Genomic DNA, 23,240 nt, shown 5'->3' with positions numbered 1-23,240 from the left:
TCACTAAAGGATAAAAACAGATAGCGGAATTCTACACAGAATTAGATAAAACAAAAGAACAAGAGGTCATAAAACATAAAAGTAGCCCCAAGAGTAATAAAAAATATGGGATCACAAGTGATGCCAGTTGTCTCCTTCAGGGAAAAATACCCAGTTCATGGAATAAGTCTAAAGTAATTTTTTTACACAAGATGGGAGATGCACAAAAATTAGAAAACTACAGACCAATGCAATTGCTATCACACCAATATAAGATGCTTGTCTGGATCATTATTAGTAGGCTAACCAAGAAACTAGATGAATACCAACCATACGAACAAGCTGGTTTCAGGAAGGGCTATTCAACATCAGACCACATATTTATTAACCATGAGCAAGTGATAGAAAAATACAACAAGTACAAATTTTAGGATTGCAGGATTGGCAGTCGCTACATCAGCCTAATGCAAAGTACTATTTCAACCAAAACGAATACACAAAACCAGTAAATATAGAAAGAGGTGTTAAACAAAGCTACAGTCTGTCATTTAAACTTTTCACCTTGGTCCTAGAAGATATATTCAAAAAACTGGACTTGTCGAACAATAACGTAAGCGAATTGCAAGAAATGCTAACAGAGTTGCACACCGAGTGCAGCAAGGTGGGTTTGAACAGGAACCTTAGAAAAAGCAAGGAAATATACACAGAAGAAAATGTAACAACGATAGACAACAAGAAAATAGAAAGAGTCACTGAATATATATACCTCAAAACATCGTTCTTAATAGAGATACCCAAACGGGAGAAATAAAAAGAAGACGAACACTAGCTTAGGCAGCCTTTGGAAAACTAAACTATATACTGAAGAACCAACAAATTGCCAATACTTACATGCCCAGCACAAACATGAACCATTACAAAAAAAAACATTCTAAGAGTCACGGAACATACAATGGAAAAGGCAATGCTGGGAATATCTGTTAAAGAGTAGAAGGCAAATGCATGGATAAGACAAAGAACAAGGGTAACCGACGTGGTGTACAAAACCATAAGACTGAAATGGGAATACGCAGGATATTTTGCCAGGCGACAAAGTAATTAGCAAATTTCAAAAATCAGCCCAGAAAGACCAATAATTAGATGAACGGATGATTTAAGACTAATCGCCGGCCGAAAAAGGATACAAAGAGCCTATAGCAGAAGAAAATGGAATAAGGAACTTCAAGAGGTGTATGTTCAAAGGTGGACTTCTTCAATTATGGTTAAGGCTTAACTGATGCATCTCTGTTTGGATTTGATTTGAATTAACGGATTGTAATATAAAATCACATATGTATAAAATTATTACTTTTATTTTATTAACAACAAAAACATTTTAGAGTACACGGTACTTTAAATTCTTATCCAAGGACTAGATTAGACGAAGAAAAACGTTACATTACGATTACGATTTTAGCACCACGTTTGCCACCCTGTCACGAGTATTGTCTTATTTCTCACAAAGTAATATCTTTGGTTAAATCGTAAAATATGCATTCGAAAAAATGACGTTGTTAAATAGTAGGAGAGCAAAGGAGAAACTATGCATTTCACTAGGTAGCTGAAGAACTGCTAGGCAATTCACACGATATCACTGACGCATTGTCGATAGTCTCGATGGGAAGTTCATTGGCGGGATTTCTATCGTTCTCTTGCAAATCCCTCACGTTACCCGGCAGGTAATCCTTCCAAGATCTGAACAAATATCTCGTAAATTTCCTCAATTGCCGGAACTTGCAATAGGTGGCGCCTTCAGCCGACTCGAGCTGCTGCGTCTGTATCAGAAATCCTTTCTCCTTGAAAGTTTTCTCTAGCTTTTCCCTTTGGAGCGACTTTCTGGATTTTCTCTTTTTGTTCTTGGCGTTACTTGAGTCGGTATTAATCACCAAACTTGACCCGGGCAATTCTGGTGTTAGAAGAAAATCTGAAGGAACGGCAATTTCGGCGGGTGGCATCGGATAAATTTTCTCCCCGCTAGCTTGCAAAAAGGCACCCGTACTGGAGCCCTGACCGTTGCTCACCTGCTGCTGCAGCGTCTCTCGCGGAAAAAATTCGTAACCCCTCATGCTCTTGTCCCCAGTGCCGCTGTAGTAGCGAAAATTACCGCCAGAGTCCACAGAGAGCATTTTTTTCTCTTGCAGGCTGGGTTTAGCTCCACCGGTGAATTTAAATTTGCAAATGCTCACTTCCGTCGCCGGATTGCTGTTGTTTTCGGGGGGTATGGGCGGGATAAAGATGGCCGAACGTTTCCGTTTGGCGGGTCTGCGATCGTTGCACGACGCACTTGAGTTCCTTTTGATTTTCACGTCTTGCGGAGAAGTATCAGTGTCGACTGTCTTTGCTATATTCGGTACTATTTTCTTTACGTCACTATGGTCCGCCTTACTCTCGAAGGGAGGCGGTCTCGGACTGTGGCTAGGTAAAGTATAATTCATATTGTTGGCGAGTCTTTGATACATCAACAATTGCTGCTGTAAAGCCATCGGATGTAAGAATACGCCCGCGTTGGGCCAGTATACGTAGCCTCCCGGTCCAGTCATCCCATCTGGAGGAGTCTCTGGGCTTGAAGTAGACAAACTCTCGGGGGTCATTGACGTCAGCGTTTTCGCGCTGATCGAAGGCGACGGCGGTTCGTGTGGAAATTCGACATCGTCATCAGACTGTGGTTCAGACTTAATTTTCGAAGTGTAAGTGTTGTCTTTCTTCTTGAGCAAGCGAATTTTGAGTTGATTTAGATCTCGTATACATAAGTTGAGTGGTTCATTTTGATCTGCTTTGGATTTAACCTGAAACCAAAACACTGGATAACAAACAACGAAAAGGCAGACTGGTTCACTAGTATTATATAGACATTGGCATAGCCTCTTGGTGGACATTAATTTTTCATCCGATCTACTAGTATTTTGTTAACTAGTGGTAAAAATGGAGAAAAATAGTAATATTTTATCGATAATTATTAACTAATAAAGTAAAGCGACTAACACCATTAATTTTCACAATATTATATCTATACATATAAACAGGTAGAAAGAGGTTCTTAATTACCAGTGTAGGGTTATAAATTTAAATTTAACAACAGAGACGCAACCATTAAAAATACCAACTAATAATTATTAATTCTTAACCTCCAAAATTACACAGGAGGTGCCAATTAGGCCTGTAGTTTCAATGTTACAATAGCATGTTGCCTTTAAACCTAGATTTGTTATCAAAAATTCAAAATCAAAGTTAAAGATATTAAAATTTCTAAGGCAATTCTATTTTCTTTTGATGCCCAACATCTATTTCCTAGCAAATCATCTCTATCGTAAAACAAGACTATGAGATAGTTTAATACTTGTTTAGACCAAAATTATTTTAAATTTAATGGTCGATTTTGTATTTTTAAAGAATTATTACCAACTAAGGACATCCACTTAGTCCACTTCTTGCAGAAATTTTCATGGACAATGTAGAAAATATCATATACCAACACCCTCTGACCAAAAAATTTCTTTGGGGGTAGAGATGTTTTTTCTTGTTTCACTGGAACGGAAAGACAACTGCAGTCCTCTTTGAATATAACTAGATAAATTTTTAAATTTTTTGGACTTAACTATAAGAAAATCACTCTCGCACACACAAAATGGCGGCTGCCTTCTATTCTTTTGTATTCAGACTACTTAATATACCACTTTCCACAGAAAATTATGAAAAAGAATTCACTATTATAAAAAAAAATAGCATTTAACAATGGTTACGATCCCTCTTTAATGAATAAGATTATAACTAAAAAACAGTTTCCAATAACTCTGAACCTCATCTATTCCATATTAAACACCGAACCCAAAATTGATAACACAACAAAATATATACGAGAACCTACCAAGAAAATTTCGAAACATCTATCTAAATTTGGTCTTAAGACAGCTTTTAACACTGAAAACCCCAAAACAAATATTTAAAAAAACAATAATACTAAATTACGAAAAACTCGACTAAATTTGTTGGAAGGTATTAAGATATTCGAATTTATTACTTATTGACCAATTGGATTCAAATTCAATTCTCCATTGTTAAATTCAAATTTTTAACCCTACACATGTAATTAAGAATATATTATTATCTGTTTATATATATATATATATATATATATATATATATATATATATATATATATATATATATATATATATATATATATATATATATATATATATATATATATATATATATATATATACATATATATATACATATATATATATTCTCACGTATTGATTCACGGATGGAAAAATGTGATGACACTATATTCCGGGATATCATCCGTTCGCTCGTTGAACTCCGACTGGAATCCTGCATCCGACTGGAATCCTGCAAATCTTGCATCCGACTGGAATCCTGCAGACGTTTCGCCAAAATCTCACTTGGCATCTTCAATGCTCGCGCTCCGAAAACACCAGTGTTCGAAGTGTTTTCGGAGCGCGAGCATTGAAGATGCCAAGTGAGATTTTGGCGAAACGTCTGCAGGATTCCAGTCGGATGCAAGATTTGCAGGATTCCAGTCGGATGCAGGATTCCAGTCGGAGTTCAACGAGCGAACGGATGATATCCCGGAATATAGTGTCATCATATATATATATATATATATATATATATATATATATATATATATATATATATATATATATATATATATATATATATATATATATATGTGGATGTCGGAATATTGTCATATTTTGTATTTGATTGACACCTGTCATAAACTGATAAATAACTGTGAAAATCTGGACATTTTTTATTCGAATTTAATTGGGTTTAATGGATTTTCATCAAGTAAAAGCCATCTCAGTTGAATTAAAGCAATTAAATTAAATGTATAATTATATAATTGTAGAAGAGCTGGTACTGGTCAATGTAGTTAGTTAGTAGAACTGCGAGTGCAGCAACTGACAAGAAACTGTGTGCCCTAATACTCTTGGATTATTCGAAAGCATTCGATACTGTGAATCAGATATTATTGAATTCCAAGCTAAATTTCTTTGGTTTTATCTTTCAAATCGATATCAAAAAATATACTCCGAGGACAAATGATCCAAGGAAATACAAATTTGCTCTGGGGTACAGCAGGAAACAATTGTGTGTCCGATGTTGTTTTTGATTTACACTTCCGATATTTCAAAATCTTTAAATTTTTGCAAGATTCAGGTATATGCGGACGATATTGTATTATTATTATTTTGATTTTGTTAATACCGCTGATGCTGAGATTTTTATAAACCATGATCTTACCATGATGAACTGTCACGTGTCCGTAGTTTAATGCTAAGTCCATTAAAATCTCATTTAATGATATTGGGAAATTGAAATAAAATCAGGCTCCTAAAAGAAAATATTAATATAATGTTGGATATTACTAAACTTTCAAGGAACTTGGGAATAATCATAGATAAGAGGCATATTTAAAAAAATTAAATGAAGGAAACAATTATGCGAGTCTCTCACATTTCAACTATTGTGATGTGATCTGTGGGTTTTTTATGGATGGTAAGTCTAGACGCCGTATTCAGAGGTTGCAGAATGCTTGTATACCTTTCGCTTAAATGGAACAAAGAGGCGCTCTTCATTTTAACATTTCTGTCATTAAAATAAAATAATCTCAATTTGCCAAGAGAGCAACTTGTTACTAGAAGTAATCCAGTAAACCCAAGGGTACAGAAACAAATTAACGATGTCACATCATCAGAGACATTTAAATCAAATGTACCAAGATCATCTTCTAGAAATACAATTTTCCTAAAATGTGTTGCTGCTTGAGTGGAGTTTGTTCTACTTTCTTTTCCGATTTTACAGGTAGTTCCATGTGTATTTCAATGAATAGTGTGCAATTTATTAAATACTTTAAGAGTTCTATATGGTGGTACAGTTAACTGTTGTTTCTTTTTTATATTGAAGTATTTATTATTATTATTATTAAATTAAACTAACAATGGGCTAGATGGGCGTTATTGGAACATAAATTTTAAACCAACCTTTAAGGTATTTTTGAGGACCATAAAGATACACATTTCAAACTTTCATATTATTCAGCTACTTTTTTATGAGAAATTTTATAGCGTAACTCATATTTAGAAATGTTGACAATTTTGGAAAATACAGAAAGGTCCAAAGTAAATGCGCTTTTGGTATTTGATATCAAACGCACTCTCGAGTTGCGGGCTGACACTCTCAAAAATGTATTTATCCTGAAAATTGAAGAAATATTCAAAAATGCGAGATGTGTCATTAAATTTCTTATTAAAAAAAGTAGACCAATAGCACCTAAGTTAGAAATGATTATCTTCAATTCAATTCAATTGAATTCAAACTGTCCTCATTTGCAATTTTGGGAATATGTCACACAGTAAATAAACACACTTGGTGGCGATATCCAGCATAGCAACCACTCTTGACATCACACATTATTAGTAATATCATTTAATAAAATAAATATGAAGAATATATTTTTTTAGATTATCTTAAAAGACTTGGCAGATGGACATGATTTAACGGTAGCAGGGTTATCATTATGCACTTTAATAGCATTTTAAGTGAAAACTGTATCATGTTCAGTGTATCATTTTATCAATTTGGCAAATTTGGCAATAAGAAGGTTCTTCAGACTTTTAAATTTTATAAACGTGTTTGTGCTGGGTAAGCCATGTCTTTCAGAGAAATAGTCCGAAATCATATTTGCAGAGGTTATAACAATAACATAATTAAGAATTTCTAATTCTTTATTTTTTAAAGCAAGACACCCACCCAGTAAATATTGTCTTCATACCCCTATTTAATCTAACCTCCGTCGTGGCAATGCCCTTGAACATATACATCTTCATTTTGGGCTATATTAAATTTAGTCATCGCGGACACTCCAGAGCAAAAAAGAAGTAATTTGGTATTACTACTATTAGGAAACAGGCCGTAAACTGAAGTTCCTAAATTGCAATTAAAAAAACAATTAAACCCCAAAAAGCACAATAAAATGTTTTCCAAAGCCCTAAAGACCAAAGAAAAGGTAATTGCGAAAAATTGGTTGCACTACAGTATGGACACATGCCACATTGAACAAGTTCAGCACCTATAGTTTGTATTCATTTTCTGACTCACTGACTGCTGCAGTCGCAAAAACACGATATTTCTGTGGCAGGAGTTTTAATTGTTTCAGAAATTTGTAAAATTGGTATTTTTGGTATGTACAACGACTATACGAGGGCTGTCTTTTATATTTCGGGATTTTCTTAAACTAGTCCTGTCATCTGGCGACTAATGTTTTTATAGGGAAGTTTGACATTTTGAGGTTAGATTTAATCAGTTAGGTTTTGGCGAAAGAGTGTTGTTTGTGTTTTTTGTGATAAATTAAAAAAATTGTAGCTGTTAAAAATGGAACTTAATCATGCAATAATTTTCTACAAATTTAGACGTGGACTAACTCAACAACAATGCACCGATGAATTTAATTCGACTTTTGGAGTTAAAGCATCATCTAGGACTACTATTTATCGCTGGTTTTCGGACTTCAGTCAAGGTCGTAGTTTTCTTAAGGATGAATTTCGTGAAGGTCGTCCAAGATTGGTGGTTGTCCAAGGAAACATTGATGCAGAGCGAAAACTGATTTTGCAGGATCGTCATGAGATTGGGGATTAGTAGGACCAACATACATACAATTTTGCATGAACATTTGGGAGCTAAAAAAATTTGTTGGCGTTGGATTCCACAAATTTCACATCAGCTAAAGAAAGGCTCATGTTAATGATAAAAAATACTATCGCGGTGCTTCCAAAGACGTCTATGATATCGTGACAGGTAATTAATCATGGATCTATGCATATGAACCTGAAAGTAAGCAGCAGTTGACTGTGTGGGTCCTTCAGAATGAGACAAAGCCCACAAAAGTTGTTCTTGCGCGAAGCACCTCGAAACAAATGGTAGCCTTGGTAGTTTTTTTTCAGGAAAATTGGCCACGTTGCCAATGTAGGTTTGGTTAGTCAATTTTGAATGGTACTCAACCATTTGTTTGCCGAAAGCCTTCGAACAAATTAGAAAAACCAACCGCCGCAGACGAATCACTCTCCACGACGACAATGCTCTCACCGATCAGTGCAAACAAAGAACTTTTTGAGCATCAAAAATTAATAAATTACGTGGGCAACGATTTTTGACACCAGAAGAAGCGATCGATGCATGTTTTGGAGGCGCCCGGATCGATGTGGGAAAAGTACTTTGATGATTGGTTTTGTCAAATGCAAAAGTGTACTAATAATCCGGGTGAATATTTTGAGAAACAATGAAATCATATTTGTTGGTAGCTTATAGTTTTTTATTACAAATCCCGAAATATAAAAGGTAGACCTCGTAGATAAAAATTTTATGACGAATCATCAAAAATATGCTCGCAGTCAGTACGCAGTAAGGAGTAGATCGCACATGAATTGATTAATTAAGATTGTTTCGCTTACCGTAGGTTTTTTATTTTCCTGCGTCAGTCTTTTTTCAAGTAGGCTGCTAATAATTTTATTTTGAACGTCGTTCTTGGGCGCGATGTCTTGTTCCCTGTCCGAAATGTTACTTTTCCTTGTCTGGCACTCCTTTTCCAAATAACTGTTTGCGTTGGGCGTGCCGGGAAAAATCGTGCCGTAGTTTTTGTAGATCAAATGACAAATATCGGCCTTTTTTGGTTTCCTTCCCCGTCTGGGTTTCGAGTTCTCCAATGTTATTTCACCCATGTAAGGTAAATCTTGAAACTGAACTACTCTGTTGGGAACCGCGTTGGTACCGTTAACGCTACCCGGCTGATTGACCGTTTTCTTTTGGAACTCATTTTGAATTTCGGTGATTTTTTGCAGCCAATTTTTTACAGTCTCGCTGGGATTTTCTTCCGGTATACCGGAAAATATGCGCGACGATTTTAAATCCGGATTTTCGCCTATTTTTTCTTCTTCGGAAATCGAGGACGATTCTTCCGAAGTTACCTCAACCTTTTCGATTTCGTCTTCTAAATTTATGTCTTCTAGTTTAATGGAATCGTCGCAAAATCTGAAAGGACAATACTCATTGAAGACTTTAATAATTAATAAAAGAATTAAAATAAATCTTTTCTATTGCATGGATCAGTTAAACGACCTATCAGCAATCAGTTATCGGGATAAACCATCGGATAAAAAGAGCGACACTCCCTCGTTATAAGCGAAACATGCCCAGCTCCCTCCCTACTCTTCGCCTTCCTTAAAAACACTTTTATTGGCACTCGGCGTAGACGGGATGTCGGGCATATCACTTTACAATTACGTGTAAAAATGTAAAATGTTAATTACTTATTTTCTAGAATATATATATATATATATATATATATGTCGGTCTAGAACGTTCTACGCCGTTTTCCGACACCTAACCTCCACTCTTCTCTATTTAACCATAGCTGGTCTGGTAATTCTCTTTCTATTAGTTCCTTTTCTATTCCCTCCTTCCGCCTAACTCCGCCTGGGGTCTCTAAGGGGTGGATTGAGTAACTCTAAAGAGACCACTGCCGGTCCCAAGCCCGGATAAAGGAGGAGGGTTGGGGCGATAGGCCAGCTCCCTATCACCCTTAAAAACCTGTAAAATGCTAAAAAACCTAACCAAAGCCTCGGAATCGGACGGAAAAACCAAAAAAGACTTAAGCAACGAAAAAGGACAATGAACTATGGGACATGGAATGTTCAAGGACTAACCCGGAAAATGAATGAAGTAATCTCAGAAATAAAAACTCTTAAATTAGATATTGCGGTAATTACAGAGACGAAGAGAAAGGGACAAGGATCGGAAAGCATGGGATATTACGATCACTTCTATAGTGGAGTTACGAAAGACCGGAGAGCACAACAAGGAATATCCATACTGATAAAAAGAAAGCTGAGGAGGTACATACACTCTTGGGAAGCTATCAGTGAACGAATGATGAAGATGAATTTAACTATATATGGGTACAGAGTAACTATTTTTGGTGTGTATGGAGTAAATGACGACTCTCTAGTGAATACAAAAGACCAATTCTTCGAGGACCTAAACCAGGAAATAACAAAAGTAGGGAAAACGAGAGAAATTATTATACTTGGAGACTTGAACTGCAGAGTGGGCAAAAATAGAGACAGCCAAGTAGTAGGACCATATGGAGAAGAGACAAAAAATGATAACGGAAATCGATTGATAACTTTATGTGATTTTCTAGAATTTGTTTTTAAAATATTGTATTGTAGATGAATGAAACAAAAACAAATTATTATCATCATTTATATTACAGAAAGTAATAAATTATCGTTATTGACCTAATTAATCTAATCAAATATTATTATAAACATATATTCAATTTTTTGTCTCTGAGGCGTACATCCATTTAGGGCTTGAGAAAGTTTGACAAAAAGAATATTTACTTTACATGGGTGAATAACTATGCCTCCTTTAAGGACGATAAACTTTTAACATGTGTTCCAGCAGAATTCTTGTGAGTTTGAAATCTCCTTTACCAATAATACAATTAAACTATATATTAATTATAATATTTTAATCCAGTTGAGTTCTGATGCATATTTAGGAAGAAAACTAAGATCCGTTTGTTCGAATTACAAAAGTCTCGCTACTAAACCCAGTGTTATTCTACCAGAAATTAGTTTTACCCTGATTATTATTATAATTTTTTTTTTTTATTATGACATTATTCACAAAAATAATGTAATGTTCATATTGATATAAAATAAATGTTCAACTAATGTTGTACTATATTTTAAAATATTTCACCAAAGGCCATTATAATTTTTTAAAAATGGTTTGCATAGGCCAAGTAATTATTTATTTTTATAATCCATCCGTGGTAAATACGCCAGTTGGCCTTTGAGTTGAGTTGTTATTGTTGTATTGTTCAACAACAAGCTTCAACAGCGGATGAAGCCAACAGGATGATTGGCGAAACGTTAGCTTCGAGTCAACAAAAACCGACGCAGGAGGCATCCAGAAGTTTTGTAAATAGTATTACAGTAGCCTGTGGAAGTTTATTTAAGTCATCATCATCTCGAACTATTTGATCTAATCGCAACAATGAAAAATCGGAGAGTATCCCTTCTTATCGTAGATCCGTATGAAATCCTGTCAAAAATTTTCGACACACGTTTTCTGCTGCTAGAATTTTATTTAAAAAAAAACGGACTTGTTTAAACAAAAATTGACAATCTGCGATCATTTGCCAACTAGAGGGAGTTTGTAAAAGCCCTTAAACAATTGTTACGTAACTTTTTCATTTTTAACACAAGAATTGGTAATCATTAGTCAAGATTTTCCAACTTGTCTCCCTCGGACTCATCTTTGGGTAATAGTATATTATGCAACAAGTGTGGTAAACGTCATTTGAATCACGAGTTTATTTGACACGAGCGGAGCCAGTTTTTAATAAACAAGCGAGTTAAAAAGTTTACCGTACGTGTTGCATACTATACTTTTTCTATGACCGTTAGTTTTTGGGTATATTTTCGCAAAACAACACGAATACATTCACTGACATGACCATCAGAATTGACAAATGTCGAAATTTAAAGCGTGGGAAATATCTCTGAAAACATTCGATTGGTCCCAAATCCGTGCGGTAAAATCCCGGAAATGTCCGAAGTGGCTGGGACTCATGGGAAACGAAACATACGTGGTAAAGTGACGCTTCCCACACCCTAGATCGGTGGGTAATTAGGTATTTCACAGACGGGAGTAGAAAATAGTATATTATGCAACAAGTGCGGTAAATGGCATTTGACTCACGAGTTTATTTGACACGAGCGGAGCGAGTGCTTCATAAACTAGTGAGTTAAAAAGTTTACCGAACGTGTTACATACTATACTTTTTCTACGACCGTTATTTTTTGGGTACATTTTCGCAGAACAACACGAATACATTCACTGACATGGCCGTCAGAATTGACAAACGTCAAATTCAAGGGGTGGGAAATATCTCCGAAATCATCCGATTACTCCCAAACCCGTGCGGTAAAATCCCGGAAATGTCCGAAGTGGCTTTGAATCATGGGAAAAGAAACTGACGTGGTTAAGTGAGGCTTCCCGCGCACTAGATCGGTGGGTAATTAAGTATTTTAAGGACGGGAGTAGAAAAAAGATATTACATATAGAGAAGATATAACTACTAGAAACTAACTATACAGTTGCAGTAAAACGAGCTTTTGAAAATGTAACGCATTTAAAACTCATCAAAACTCTCGGCAGTTTGTCATCACTTACTTTAGGTATATAAATAAATAATTTCTCTTATTGTAATTGTACCATTTTGTTCATTTGTAAATGTTCTTACATCGTTATTAACGTTACTAAATTATTTAAATTAATTTTTGTGTTTTTGCTCGGCTTTAATTTGATGCTACCTAATATCTGCTGGACGCAATAAAATGCAAAATATATTGTGTATGTAACATGTAACTAATTATCAAGCAGATTTAAAAAATATTCGAGTGTATATGGTAAGAAAAATTTATTGACATGGATTTGTCCGTTTGGAACAATAAAATAATTCATAACAATTGAAGTAAAATATAATGTACGAAAACTTAATTTTTATGTTCATATCAAATTTCTATAAATAACAAAAATTTGCAGAGTTATAACAAATGCCCTCTAGCGGTGAAACGGTTCCCACAAGAAAACAATTTGTTTGGCATTGTACATCAAAATGCGTGGCAAAGACATATTGTTGAAATCTCCATTATGTGCTTGGTTACTTCGGAAAATGTTCACTTACTGGTCGACATCAGTTAATGTGTCGTTCGGCTCTTGGGAACGGACAAATGCAACAGTCTTCGAAAAAGTCATTTTATCGGACAACGATAGGTCAGCACAGCTAACTGCTTCATCGACTTCTTCCGATTGCATGGTAAAATGTTCTGCAAAAATAAAAAATCGAGATCAGTAACCAAAAATTTTGGTCGTTTATCTGATAACTTTAGCTATTACTAGTGTCATCTCTTTAATTCAGTTATATTAATTTGTTACATAATCAATGAATGAATGAAATTAAACATTTTTCTCAAAAAATAATGAATGAATGATGAAAGTAGATTTGGTTTTGAGTGGGATGTTGCTATGCATTTTTGTTAAGGTAAATATTTCGAAAAATAAGGCTACAATTTAGATTTTTCGAAATATTAATTTTTTTTAAGCAGTAAGTAATAATTATTAAGCCTGCGAATCATTTATGTCAAAACTATTAATAATATGATATGTTTGTTTATTATATAAAGTGTCATAAAAATATAAATACTGCATTTACCACGTGTCGACTGATATCAGTAGCAGTTTTGTATAACCAGTTCTACCGTGAGTTTCAAAAAAGCTTCTTGCAAATTTATCACTAATTTTTCCCTTATGTCGCATCGAAATCACTGGTCATTACAAACAAAACAAAGTGTATGAAAAATGTGTATGAAAGTTCAGTAAGTGGCAAGTTGTAGGTAGTAAACAAGAAGCTTTATTCACTTATTTACAAAAAATACCAATATTCTCTATAAAAGATAGGATAAACAGTAAATTATAGAATGAAAAAAACGTAGTGATTTCAATCAAGATATGATAAGAAGAAAAGAAAATATGTTCCCACTATCAAAACCAGATTGTTCCTATTTTGGATAACTAGAAAGGAAGCTCGAAGAAGATATTTTAAGATGGGATAAAAATACCTCAAAATAGACAAAGACTAGTTATAACGGGATCGTAGAGATTCATTCCTTCATTCAATAAAAAGTATATATCTGAAGACATGTATAATTCATCTAGATGAAACGTGGTTCGAGGCAAGCGACGTAGTATCCATACGATGGGTTGATTCCAATAAGAACTGTCAAACAAAACCACCTTCAAGTAATGGAAACCTCATCGCCATAATTCAGGCTGCATCGGAACAAGGATTTATTACACACTACTTGATGTTGCCTGCGAAGAATATTAATGACTCTAGCTTGGACTATCATGAAAACTGAAAACCACTAAGAAATTAATACTTTTATAATATAGAAATATAGTAGTAAAAAAAATTGGTACAAATTTTGTTGTTTTTAAGGCTTACTTTAATATAACGCCACTTAAACGGCAATTAGTACAATTTTTTTGGAAGTACCAAGAAATACAAAATAAACACCAAATAATGTAGTAGCTCCCAAATTTGCGATCAGTTATTGCTGTTCCCTCAAAAGGCGTTGCACAAAATCTGGGCTGGGGCTGGTACTTAGATTTGACAACCTACTGATGATAAGTTTCGCGAAAATGTAGCGCATCGCTCTATCTTTGCTAATAACGGAGATTCCTTGCATATACAACCAAAATTAGACACACCATACAACGAAACGTATTACTTCCAAAATAGTAGGTATATGAAATAGAAATTGCCACTGGCAACCGCAATTGGAATGCTGCATTTTCTTCTAAGTAAGGATTCGTTGAATACTTCCGTCTTAAAATAAAAAAATAGGTTATGACTGAAGCAATGTTCTAAAAATAGGTGATGGATGATGTGCAATCACAGATTTCGTGTACTAGTTTGAAAAACAGAACTGATTTCGGGGCGGATACTTAATTACATGATTACGTTACGAAAATATTTAATTATGAAAGACGCTAAAGAAAATGTTTTGTGCGCGATATTTAAAAATTTGGAAAGTCATTGACGACACATTTGGGTATTTATTACCCTCCAACTTATAGCAACAGGCGATAAAGAAAACATTAAATCAGCTTCAACTGCTTACTCTCGTGCATGTTATCCTCGCAGAATTGTGTAAACTTAATATACACAAATATCTTGTAATTCTTCGTGCGACATACAGGAAGTCCAACGAATAAAAACACCACGTATAACCGGAAGGCTTAATAAAAAAAAAACAACTCGAGCCCGCGATTTTAAAGACGTGAAACTCTATTCAAGTCGGTAGCCAATTATTGTCTATAAACTTGGGAAATGCCGAAAAAGCCAGAAGGCAAGCAACGTGCAACTAGCCGTACAAGGCCGTTATCGGCGTCGCGGCTAGCTATTTCTGGCGTCCCGATGCTCCTTAACCCCCCCTCTTCTACGGCCCCAGTATATTCTTGATTTGGACGTCGGTGTAACCCGAGATTGAACCTTATTCGGTACTAGAGCCACATTTCAGAGTTATTATTAACCCGTACGGGCGTTCTTAGGTTGCTGATTCTTGATTTTGCCCCAGTGGGGGCTCGTCGCTATCAGTATAATTGCTTTCGGGAGAAATAGCACACAAAACAACAGCTTCGTATTTTCATATTATCTACGACTACGAATGATGGTTGGGGAGGAGGGAGTAGATTTCAAATTTTGATAGCTGATTAGGTTCCGTTTGAAAGACGAGTTATTTATTAAGTTCCTTACAGAGTGTCCTTTAGTACTGAAATCTAGCTCTGTCTGCAATACTATGTACAGTTGTAATATTTAGATGAAAGTACAAATTAAGATACTTTTCTAAGATAAGATAAGATAACTATCCCTTTATTTAGTGCTTGGCTAGTTAGAATAGAACAAATAACAAGTAACATTGCCTAGCAAGTTGTATGATTAATATACATATCGAAAAATAACGATTTCTGTAGGGAAACTGTAACACCTGGGTCAATATTGTAGCTTTACCTAACACCTATGTTTTTTATTTTGTAAATTAAAAAAAAAATTGTCCTTTTAATGCTTTACTCAACCTTCATTGCCTGTAGTATGTTCCTCACTGGAGCGTATCTATTATAATTGAGTGTTATGCGCAGTGCTTTATTTTATTGCACTTATAGCCTATATAAATTTACATTACATTGAGGCAAGACCAAGAAATGCCACATAAAAACCAATTTCCTTTTCCAACTCTTTACATAAATAATCTATATGATTAAAGAAATTAAGCTGTGGATCTAATACAATTTTTCTACTCCCTTCTGTAAAATGCCTAATTACTAATTAATTCAGTTTCGTTTCTCACGGATCCGAGCCACTTCGGACATTTAAAATTGAAGGTTAGGACCTGCTTTTTCTTGATTATAAGGTCTTAAAAATATAATCTTCTTGAAAATTCTATCCTTGGACGATTTTCCTTCCAATTACAGTCTTTTTCTTTAAATAAACTACTTAATGATCAATTTTAGAAGTTAAATATACAACATAACGTTTTAAAATTGTGTTTATTCCGTTGTTTATATGACATATCCAATAATACAGCTCTCTCTGTCTAACGTACACAGTTAAAAAGAAACAACAATAGCAGAACCGATCTGAACGATAAATGAGTAGGTTTAAAGGCAACTGCTAAATATGTTGTTTGAATTGTACGAAATTTAGTAACCAGTTATTATTAATCTGTTATTATTTTTAATTTTTTAAATTGTGATTCTTTCGTGACGATCGTAGAAAAAGTATAGTATGCAACACGTGTGGCAAATTCTTTATCTCACTCCTTTATTAAGCACTCGCTCCGCTCTTGCCAAATAAACTCGTGAGTGAAATGTTGTTTACCGCACTTGTTGCATAATATACTATTTTCTAATCCCTCTAAAATACTATTTTCTACTCTCGTCTGTAGAATGCCTAATTACACACCGATCTAGCGTGCAGGTCACTCAAAATTTCCAGTCCACTGAAATTAACGTGACATAGGAAAATAAGTTGATAAATGACCTATTTAACACTCCCTACGGAACCTTCCACATACTACCTAAACTACTTGATAATTCATTTTCTGTTTTAGTTCTATGATAGCTGTCAGATATATAATTCTGAAGCCACCACAATGCACTGCCTTGTATGCGATGTGAAAATAACTTTTTTATTAAATTTTTTCTATCAATTGTTTCCAACGCACCCAGCAGGTTCACAAACACACTAACCACCACCTTTTCTACATTTATGTCTTTTCTCCATGTTGCCCATACATACCGGAGAGCGGATTCACATGAATAATTACTTCTAAATCTACACTGCCTAACGAATAATACCTGATTTGTTATTATTTCTATAATTTTTTTCACGACTGGTAGCAAATTAACTGGCCTGAATTCTGTAGGAATTTAGAGTTTTGATACTTTAGATATAGGGACTATGACACTAGTTTAATTTTACTTGGAATTTTACGACGATCTAGAGAAGTCTTTCACTAACTTAACACTAGTGCTTTTATTTTTAAAACCTTTCCCACTTTTTCCAAGTTCTGATAAGTTACAAGTTTCTAAATTTAACAAGCTTTGTCCGACAGTTCTATCCATATATAAGCTCCAGTTAAAAATCTTCTATAGCTCCTTAATACTTTTCATAGTCTACGTTGGAAAATTCTATAGTCTGCAATACTCACAAATACTTTTTTTTATTATTTAACATTAATTTTTAATGGAGTTGATGATTTTATAGAATTTGAAGAATTCAAATTGCCAATGCCGGAAATATGACATACACAGAGATTTTGGTATTGTTATTAACAAAAACGTAAAGAAACATTTGTACCAAAAGATATTAGAAGCTTGTAACCCCACAGGAGATAAATAAACTGAAGATCCTCTAATTCATGGCATAATTTGAGAATAGGATTGTTATATATTGCTGATATACACGAAAGATGCTCCACCAGGCATAGGATGATACTGATAAAACACGGAACTTTACTATAACTATATTAGACTTTTCTATTAGTGGATTGGATATAAAGAATTTTATTTTCTAATTGACTGACGTTGACTGACAATAAAAGTCTGTAAACTTTCAATACAATTTTAATGTAAGTTCGGTTTTTAAACTATCGGTAGTTCAAAAATATTGTTAAATATACCGAATAAAGTCGGAAGTGAGCAATGGAAAATCGGAAATTTTTCACAATATTTGATTGCGCTTTAATCCAATTGAAAACTCCAAGTACAGTTAAGTTAAATGCAAAAATTCAAAATGTGTGATAAAAACGACTTGTTCACGAATATAGCCGATGTCTTCTATCGATTCTTCAAAACATATTTTAAATGTGATGGTTTCAAAAGAGCTGCTACTGAATAATACAGCTTGGAGACATATTGGGTCAACATTTCGTGCTTTGTGGAAGCGTTTCAAACCGTTTTCCTAACCACATAAGAGAACTATTCAAATTATATCGTTAAATAATTATGCGACTATTCTTAGTAAAGGTGTGACATAAAAATACCAATTTTGTAAACAAGTTTATAATGGATATATCGCAACAAGGCAAATAAGGAATATATCCAACTGCCAACGCGTTTTGTGTTTCTTTTCTGGGCGTTTACATAGCCGCGCGTTTCATGGTAGTACTTCTAAAGTTATTTTTAAAATTTATTTTAAAAGATTTGATGTATCAATCAAGTGAAAAATGGCACTTGAAATATGACACCACAGTTTTAAAAGGAAGTTAACGCCAAAGAGTCCCGGAAATTACAAAAACTCGGTTTCTAGAAAAATGTCTGATATCAACCATAATTAAAATGCGTCTTACTTTAAACCTAAGGTAACGACCATTTTTTAAAAATAAATGTCCATATCTCCAAAATGGTTTAACGCATATCAATACACTTGGAGTAGGGCTTCGCTTAGGCTGCCAACCGTGCTATAAGAGACACAATTGTGATAATAGTTTTTATTGTGATTGCTTACCTTGACATCAGGTAGAGTCTTCAGACACAATCGAGAAAAAAATGAAAATAAGGGCACAGTGACCTGACGAAACCCCCACCTGCGTTTCTTTATCCTAACCCAAAATTTGAATAAAAGAACGCTAAAAAAGTTGGATTTTTAGACAAAATCCTAATTTAATTATTTTAAATTTATTAAATAAAACTCTATTGCAATTGGTTGTGGTACCTAGTATCTTCCAGTAGTTTAAAAAACATTATTTCTTATTTTCTTAGAGAACATCAAATTTACATGCAGGTTAGCAAAAAGGATTTATACGGAACGGTTCCTACATCGTCATCAGCTGAGCAATTGGAGCATCATTTGAAAAATGGAAATTATCAATAACTTGTCTGAAAACAATTTTACCGACATTTGACAATATTTAACATCAAAATAAAATGTTATTATTTATATTTATTACCTTTTATCCAAAGCCTGCGAAGGTCAAAGTGAAATAAGCCCGTAGCTGATTAGTTCTACGTTTTGACATGCTTAGCCGTTGACAATTAAACAAAAACAATTAATTCTTGAAGTCTAACCAATATTATTATTGAAGTAGTTAAATGTGATATTGAAATAACCAGTACTTTTCTTCTGGCCACTGGATTACGATGAGTTTAAATAAACCTTTTTGAATGCAATACATATTTAAGAAATTAAAACAGTATGCGATCAATAGACTTTGACAAGCATCAAATAATGACATGAAAGTTGGGCAGCGTTTGTTCAGATAAAAACAGAATTCGTTTTGCTGGAAATCTTGATGATTATAAATATAATTCATTCATTTCGGTCAAAAAAGATGTTTTTCTACTCCCGTCTGTAAAATGCCTTATTATGTACCAATCTGCCGTGCGTAAAGTGTCATTTTACCACGTCAGTTTCATTTCCCTCGGATCCGAGCCACTTCGGACATTTCCGGAATATTACCGCACGGGTTTGGGAGCAATCTGATGTTTTCGGAGATATTACCGCACGGCTTGAATTTTGACGTTTGTCAATTGTGGCGGTCGTGTCAGTGAATATATTCGTGTTGACTTGCAAAAATGTACCCAAAAACTAATGGGCGTAGAAAAACTATGGAATGCAAAACTCGCTCTGTTCGTGCCAAATAAACTCGCCACTCAAATGTTGTTTACCACCAGAATTGCCAAAGCTAATATTGCGGTAATACTCCGAAAATGTCCAAAGTGGCTTGCTTGAATCCGCGGGAAACGAAACTCACAAATGGTGGTTCCTGCACGTTAGATTGGTGTATAATTAGGGAGTAGAAAATGGTATATTATGCAACAAGTGCGGTAAACTGCATTTGACTCACGAGTTTATTTGACACGAGCGGAGCGAGTGTTTAATAAACGAGTGATTTAAAAAGTTTACCGAACGTGTTGCATACTATACTTTTTCTACGACCGTTAGTTTTTGAGTACATTTTCGCAAAACACGAATACTGTCAGAATTGACAAACGTCAAAATTCAAAGCGTGGGAAATATCTCCGAAAACATCCGATTGCTCCCCCGTGCGGTAAAATCCCGGAAATGTCCGAAGTGGCTTTGAATCATGGGAAAAGAAACTGACGTAGTTAAGTGACGCTTCCCGCGCGCTAGGTTGGTGGGTAATTAGGTATTTTACGGACGGGAGTAGAAAAAAGATATTACATATAGAGAAGATATAACTACTAGAAACTAACTATATAATTGGAGTAAAACGAGCTTTTGAAAATATAACGCATTTAGAACTCATCAAAACTCTCGGCAGTTTGTCATCACTTACTTTAGGTGTATAAATAAATAATTTCTCGTATTGTAATTGTACCGTTTTGTTCATTTCTAAATGTTCTTACATTGTTATTAACGTTATTAAATTATTTAAATTAATTTTTGTGTTTTTGCTCGGCTTTAATTTGATGCTACCTAATATCTGCTGGACGCAATAAAATGCAAAATATATTGTGTATGTAACATGTAACTAATTATTAAGCAGATTTAAAAAATATTCGAGTGTATATGGTAAGAAAAATTTATTGACATGGATTTGTCCGTTTGGAACAATAAAATAATTCATAACATTTGAAGTAAAATATAATGTATGAAAACTTCATTTTTATGTTCATGTCGAAATTTAAAGCGTGCGAAATATCTCTGAAAACATTCGATTGGTCCCAAACCCGTGCGGTAAAATGCCGGAAATGTCCGATGTGGCTCGGATTCGTGCGACACGAAACTGATGTGGTAAAGCGACGCTTCCCGCACGCTAGATCGGTGCGTAATTAGGTATTTTACAGACGGGAGTAGAAAAAAGTTATTAATATAAATAACAACATTTTATTTCGATTTTAAATATCATTTTACATTCTAAATAAAAAATTAACGTAACCATAAAGTAAAGTAAAACATTGAGCCTTCTATTCATATTTTAAGTTAGTATAAAGATACCAAGTAGCGGTTTTTAATGGGTTGTTGGGCCCTTATTTGGCTATTTATTCTTTTTTCAGAAAATTATTTTCTTTGTGCGATTGTATCATAAAACTCCACCTGATAGCAAGATAAAGCAATCACAATCACTTCACCCATAGCATGATTGAAAGGCCAGGAAAATCCCCTTTTAACTAGTTCAAGTTTAATAAAATGCAATTTTCCTCGCAGAGATAGAGCAAACAGCATTAAACAAAAAAGAAATGAATTTAAAAACAGTACGCACTGTAACTATGACAGTATTTTCCCTTTGTCAATTTGATTATTAAATATTTTTTTTTCTTTCTAGGTTTATTCGTAGCGGATGGCACATCATATCCCTGACCGATTTTTCCTCACAAAATTTGCACTTTTGGTAACAAATAAATTTCCTACTTAAATGCGAATTTTTGTATAGGCAGTTCATTATTTTCGCCATATTCATCTTGTTTAAACATCTCTATCTAAAGTTCTTTGTAGGCACGGTTGTTTTTAGAGATTTTAGGCATTACGTTTTTGGGAATAAAATATCCGTAACAAAATAATAATAACAGTTATTTATTATACTGAAACCAGATCATTACTTACCCTAACAAAAACCCATCAACTTTAATAAAATTTATTACAGACCGAGATGTATTTTATCTAGAGAAAAAATCACTTTCGCTAATTGCACAATTAGTTAGCGTTTTCTCTTTCATGTTTTTGCACCTTAAAAACTACCAACGATTTTATTATTATATGGCCAAACCCATGGCGGTAAAGTAATTTTTCCAAGCTTAATAAAAAAATTGGGTGTGAACTTTGCTCCTACGTCCCCAATATAGATAATTGGCATGAAAATATAGGAAGCAGTGATGAATTTCTGTGTTTCGTATTTATATAAGATAGGCCTTAAATAATTAGATACATTTTGGGCGTACCTGAGTGGGTAAGAAGAGTTATCCATTTTACACATCATCGGAGTCTGTAACACTTCAGTTCACTACAGGTTCTCGCGAGGTCTGTCACTAACATTTTAATTAAAAATCGTAGGCAGAACAGGTGAAAACTCAATATCATTAGTGGACTCGGCAATGATGTCCGCTTTATCTCGAAATTAAAAATTGCGCAAAAACGATGCGATTTAGAGATTCGGAAAACATTAAGACCATATCTCTTGGTATCGAAGTTTCGCGTACAAGACTGCTGTCCGGTATACATGCTTCAATTTACTGTATTAATCACGTAAATAGTTTGAGAATGTGTAGGATTTCATTCAGGGCGGGCTGGTTAGAAACGCTAGTAAACTAGACCAATTTCGAATTGATACTTTTGCATGGAAGTCGTAATTTGGATTAATTAAAATAATTATTAAAAATGTACATATGATAGAAATGGAATGTTGAATAAATTCCATATAAAAAGTTAATTAAAAATATGTTTGGTTTTGAAATACTAAAAATATTGCAGAAGGTATAAACATTGAACATTATAATACAAATGGTGTTCAAAGTTTCGGTGTATTGTTTCAAAAGTGCAACTGCCTAAATCAACAGGTTAAAACAATACGCTATTTATAGTATGTCACGAATAAATGAACTAAAACTTACCTAATTAATTATTGATATAACTATATGAGATATAAGAAAAAGTACTCTTTCAATTGTTGCGTTATCTTAATGTTTATCTATACATAATATACAGAGTGTGTATTTAATAAGTGTCCGATAATGCTCCAGTATTTTTAAGATGTGGTCGAAAATGTTTCGTTTTCGAAATACGGGGTTTTATGGTTTTAATTTTGTTTGTTTTTTGCATTGTTTAATAGATAACAAGCATATCTGAAATATAATTAGTATCTGTTAGTTCTTTGACATAAGACCATATTTTGTTCTTAATTTAATTCTCACTAATAGGGGTCGCTACCTACATGCCGTTTCTTACTTTCAAAGCTTTTTGTTTGACCTTTAATTTAATTTACTCTAAATAACCTAAAACAAAAAATAAACTTATTATCTAAAATATCTTATATTCCCAAATACTTCAAATATAATCCGAGAATGTGCGAAAAACAATATAAAAATCTAATTATTAA

The 23,240-nt window shown here is 34.0% G+C and overlaps 2 protein-coding genes across 3 annotated transcripts; one reads left to right on the top strand and one right to left on the bottom strand.

Moving 5' to 3' along the window:
• The first annotated feature begins 191 nt into the window (after positions 1 to 191).
• Positions 192 to 790, top strand: LOC132705091 (uncharacterized). Its single transcript, XM_060675522.1, has 2 exons — positions 192 to 377; positions 419 to 790. The coding sequence occupies exons 1-2, from the start codon at positions 192 to 194 to the stop codon at positions 788 to 790; spliced, it is 558 nt and encodes a 185-aa protein (XP_060531505.1).
• Positions 791 to 1,337: 547 nt separating this feature from the next.
• Positions 1,338 to 22,363, bottom strand: LOC132705512 (uncharacterized). 2 transcript variants are annotated; one of them, XM_060676124.1, is made up of 4 exons: positions 22,087 to 22,363; positions 12,806 to 12,947; positions 8,499 to 9,075; positions 1,338 to 2,804 (listed from the first exon to the last, which is right to left on the bottom strand). In XM_060676124.1, the coding sequence occupies exons 2-4, from the start codon at positions 12,934 to 12,936 to the stop codon at positions 1,572 to 1,574; spliced, it is 1,941 nt and encodes a 646-aa protein (XP_060532107.1). In that variant the 5' UTR covers positions 12,937 to 12,947; positions 22,087 to 22,363; the 3' UTR covers positions 1,338 to 1,571. The 2 variants fall into 2 exon arrangements, with proteins under 2 accessions (XP_060532107.1, XP_060532106.1); XM_060676123.1 differs by lacking the exon at positions 22,087 to 22,363 and adding an exon at positions 14,805 to 15,094.
• Between the last annotated feature and the right edge of the window lie 877 nt (positions 22,364 to 23,240).

Source organism: Cylas formicarius, unplaced genomic scaffold (genome assembly GCF_029955315.1).
Source record: "Cylas formicarius isolate icCylForm1 unplaced genomic scaffold, icCylForm1.1 PGA_scaffold_7__23_contigs__length_41026272, whole genome shotgun sequence".
Lineage (NCBI taxonomy): Eukaryota > Metazoa > Arthropoda > Insecta > Coleoptera > Brentidae > Cylas > Cylas formicarius.
Note: the sequence above shows the minus strand (reverse complement) of the source record. Positions and strands in the feature narration are given on the sequence as shown.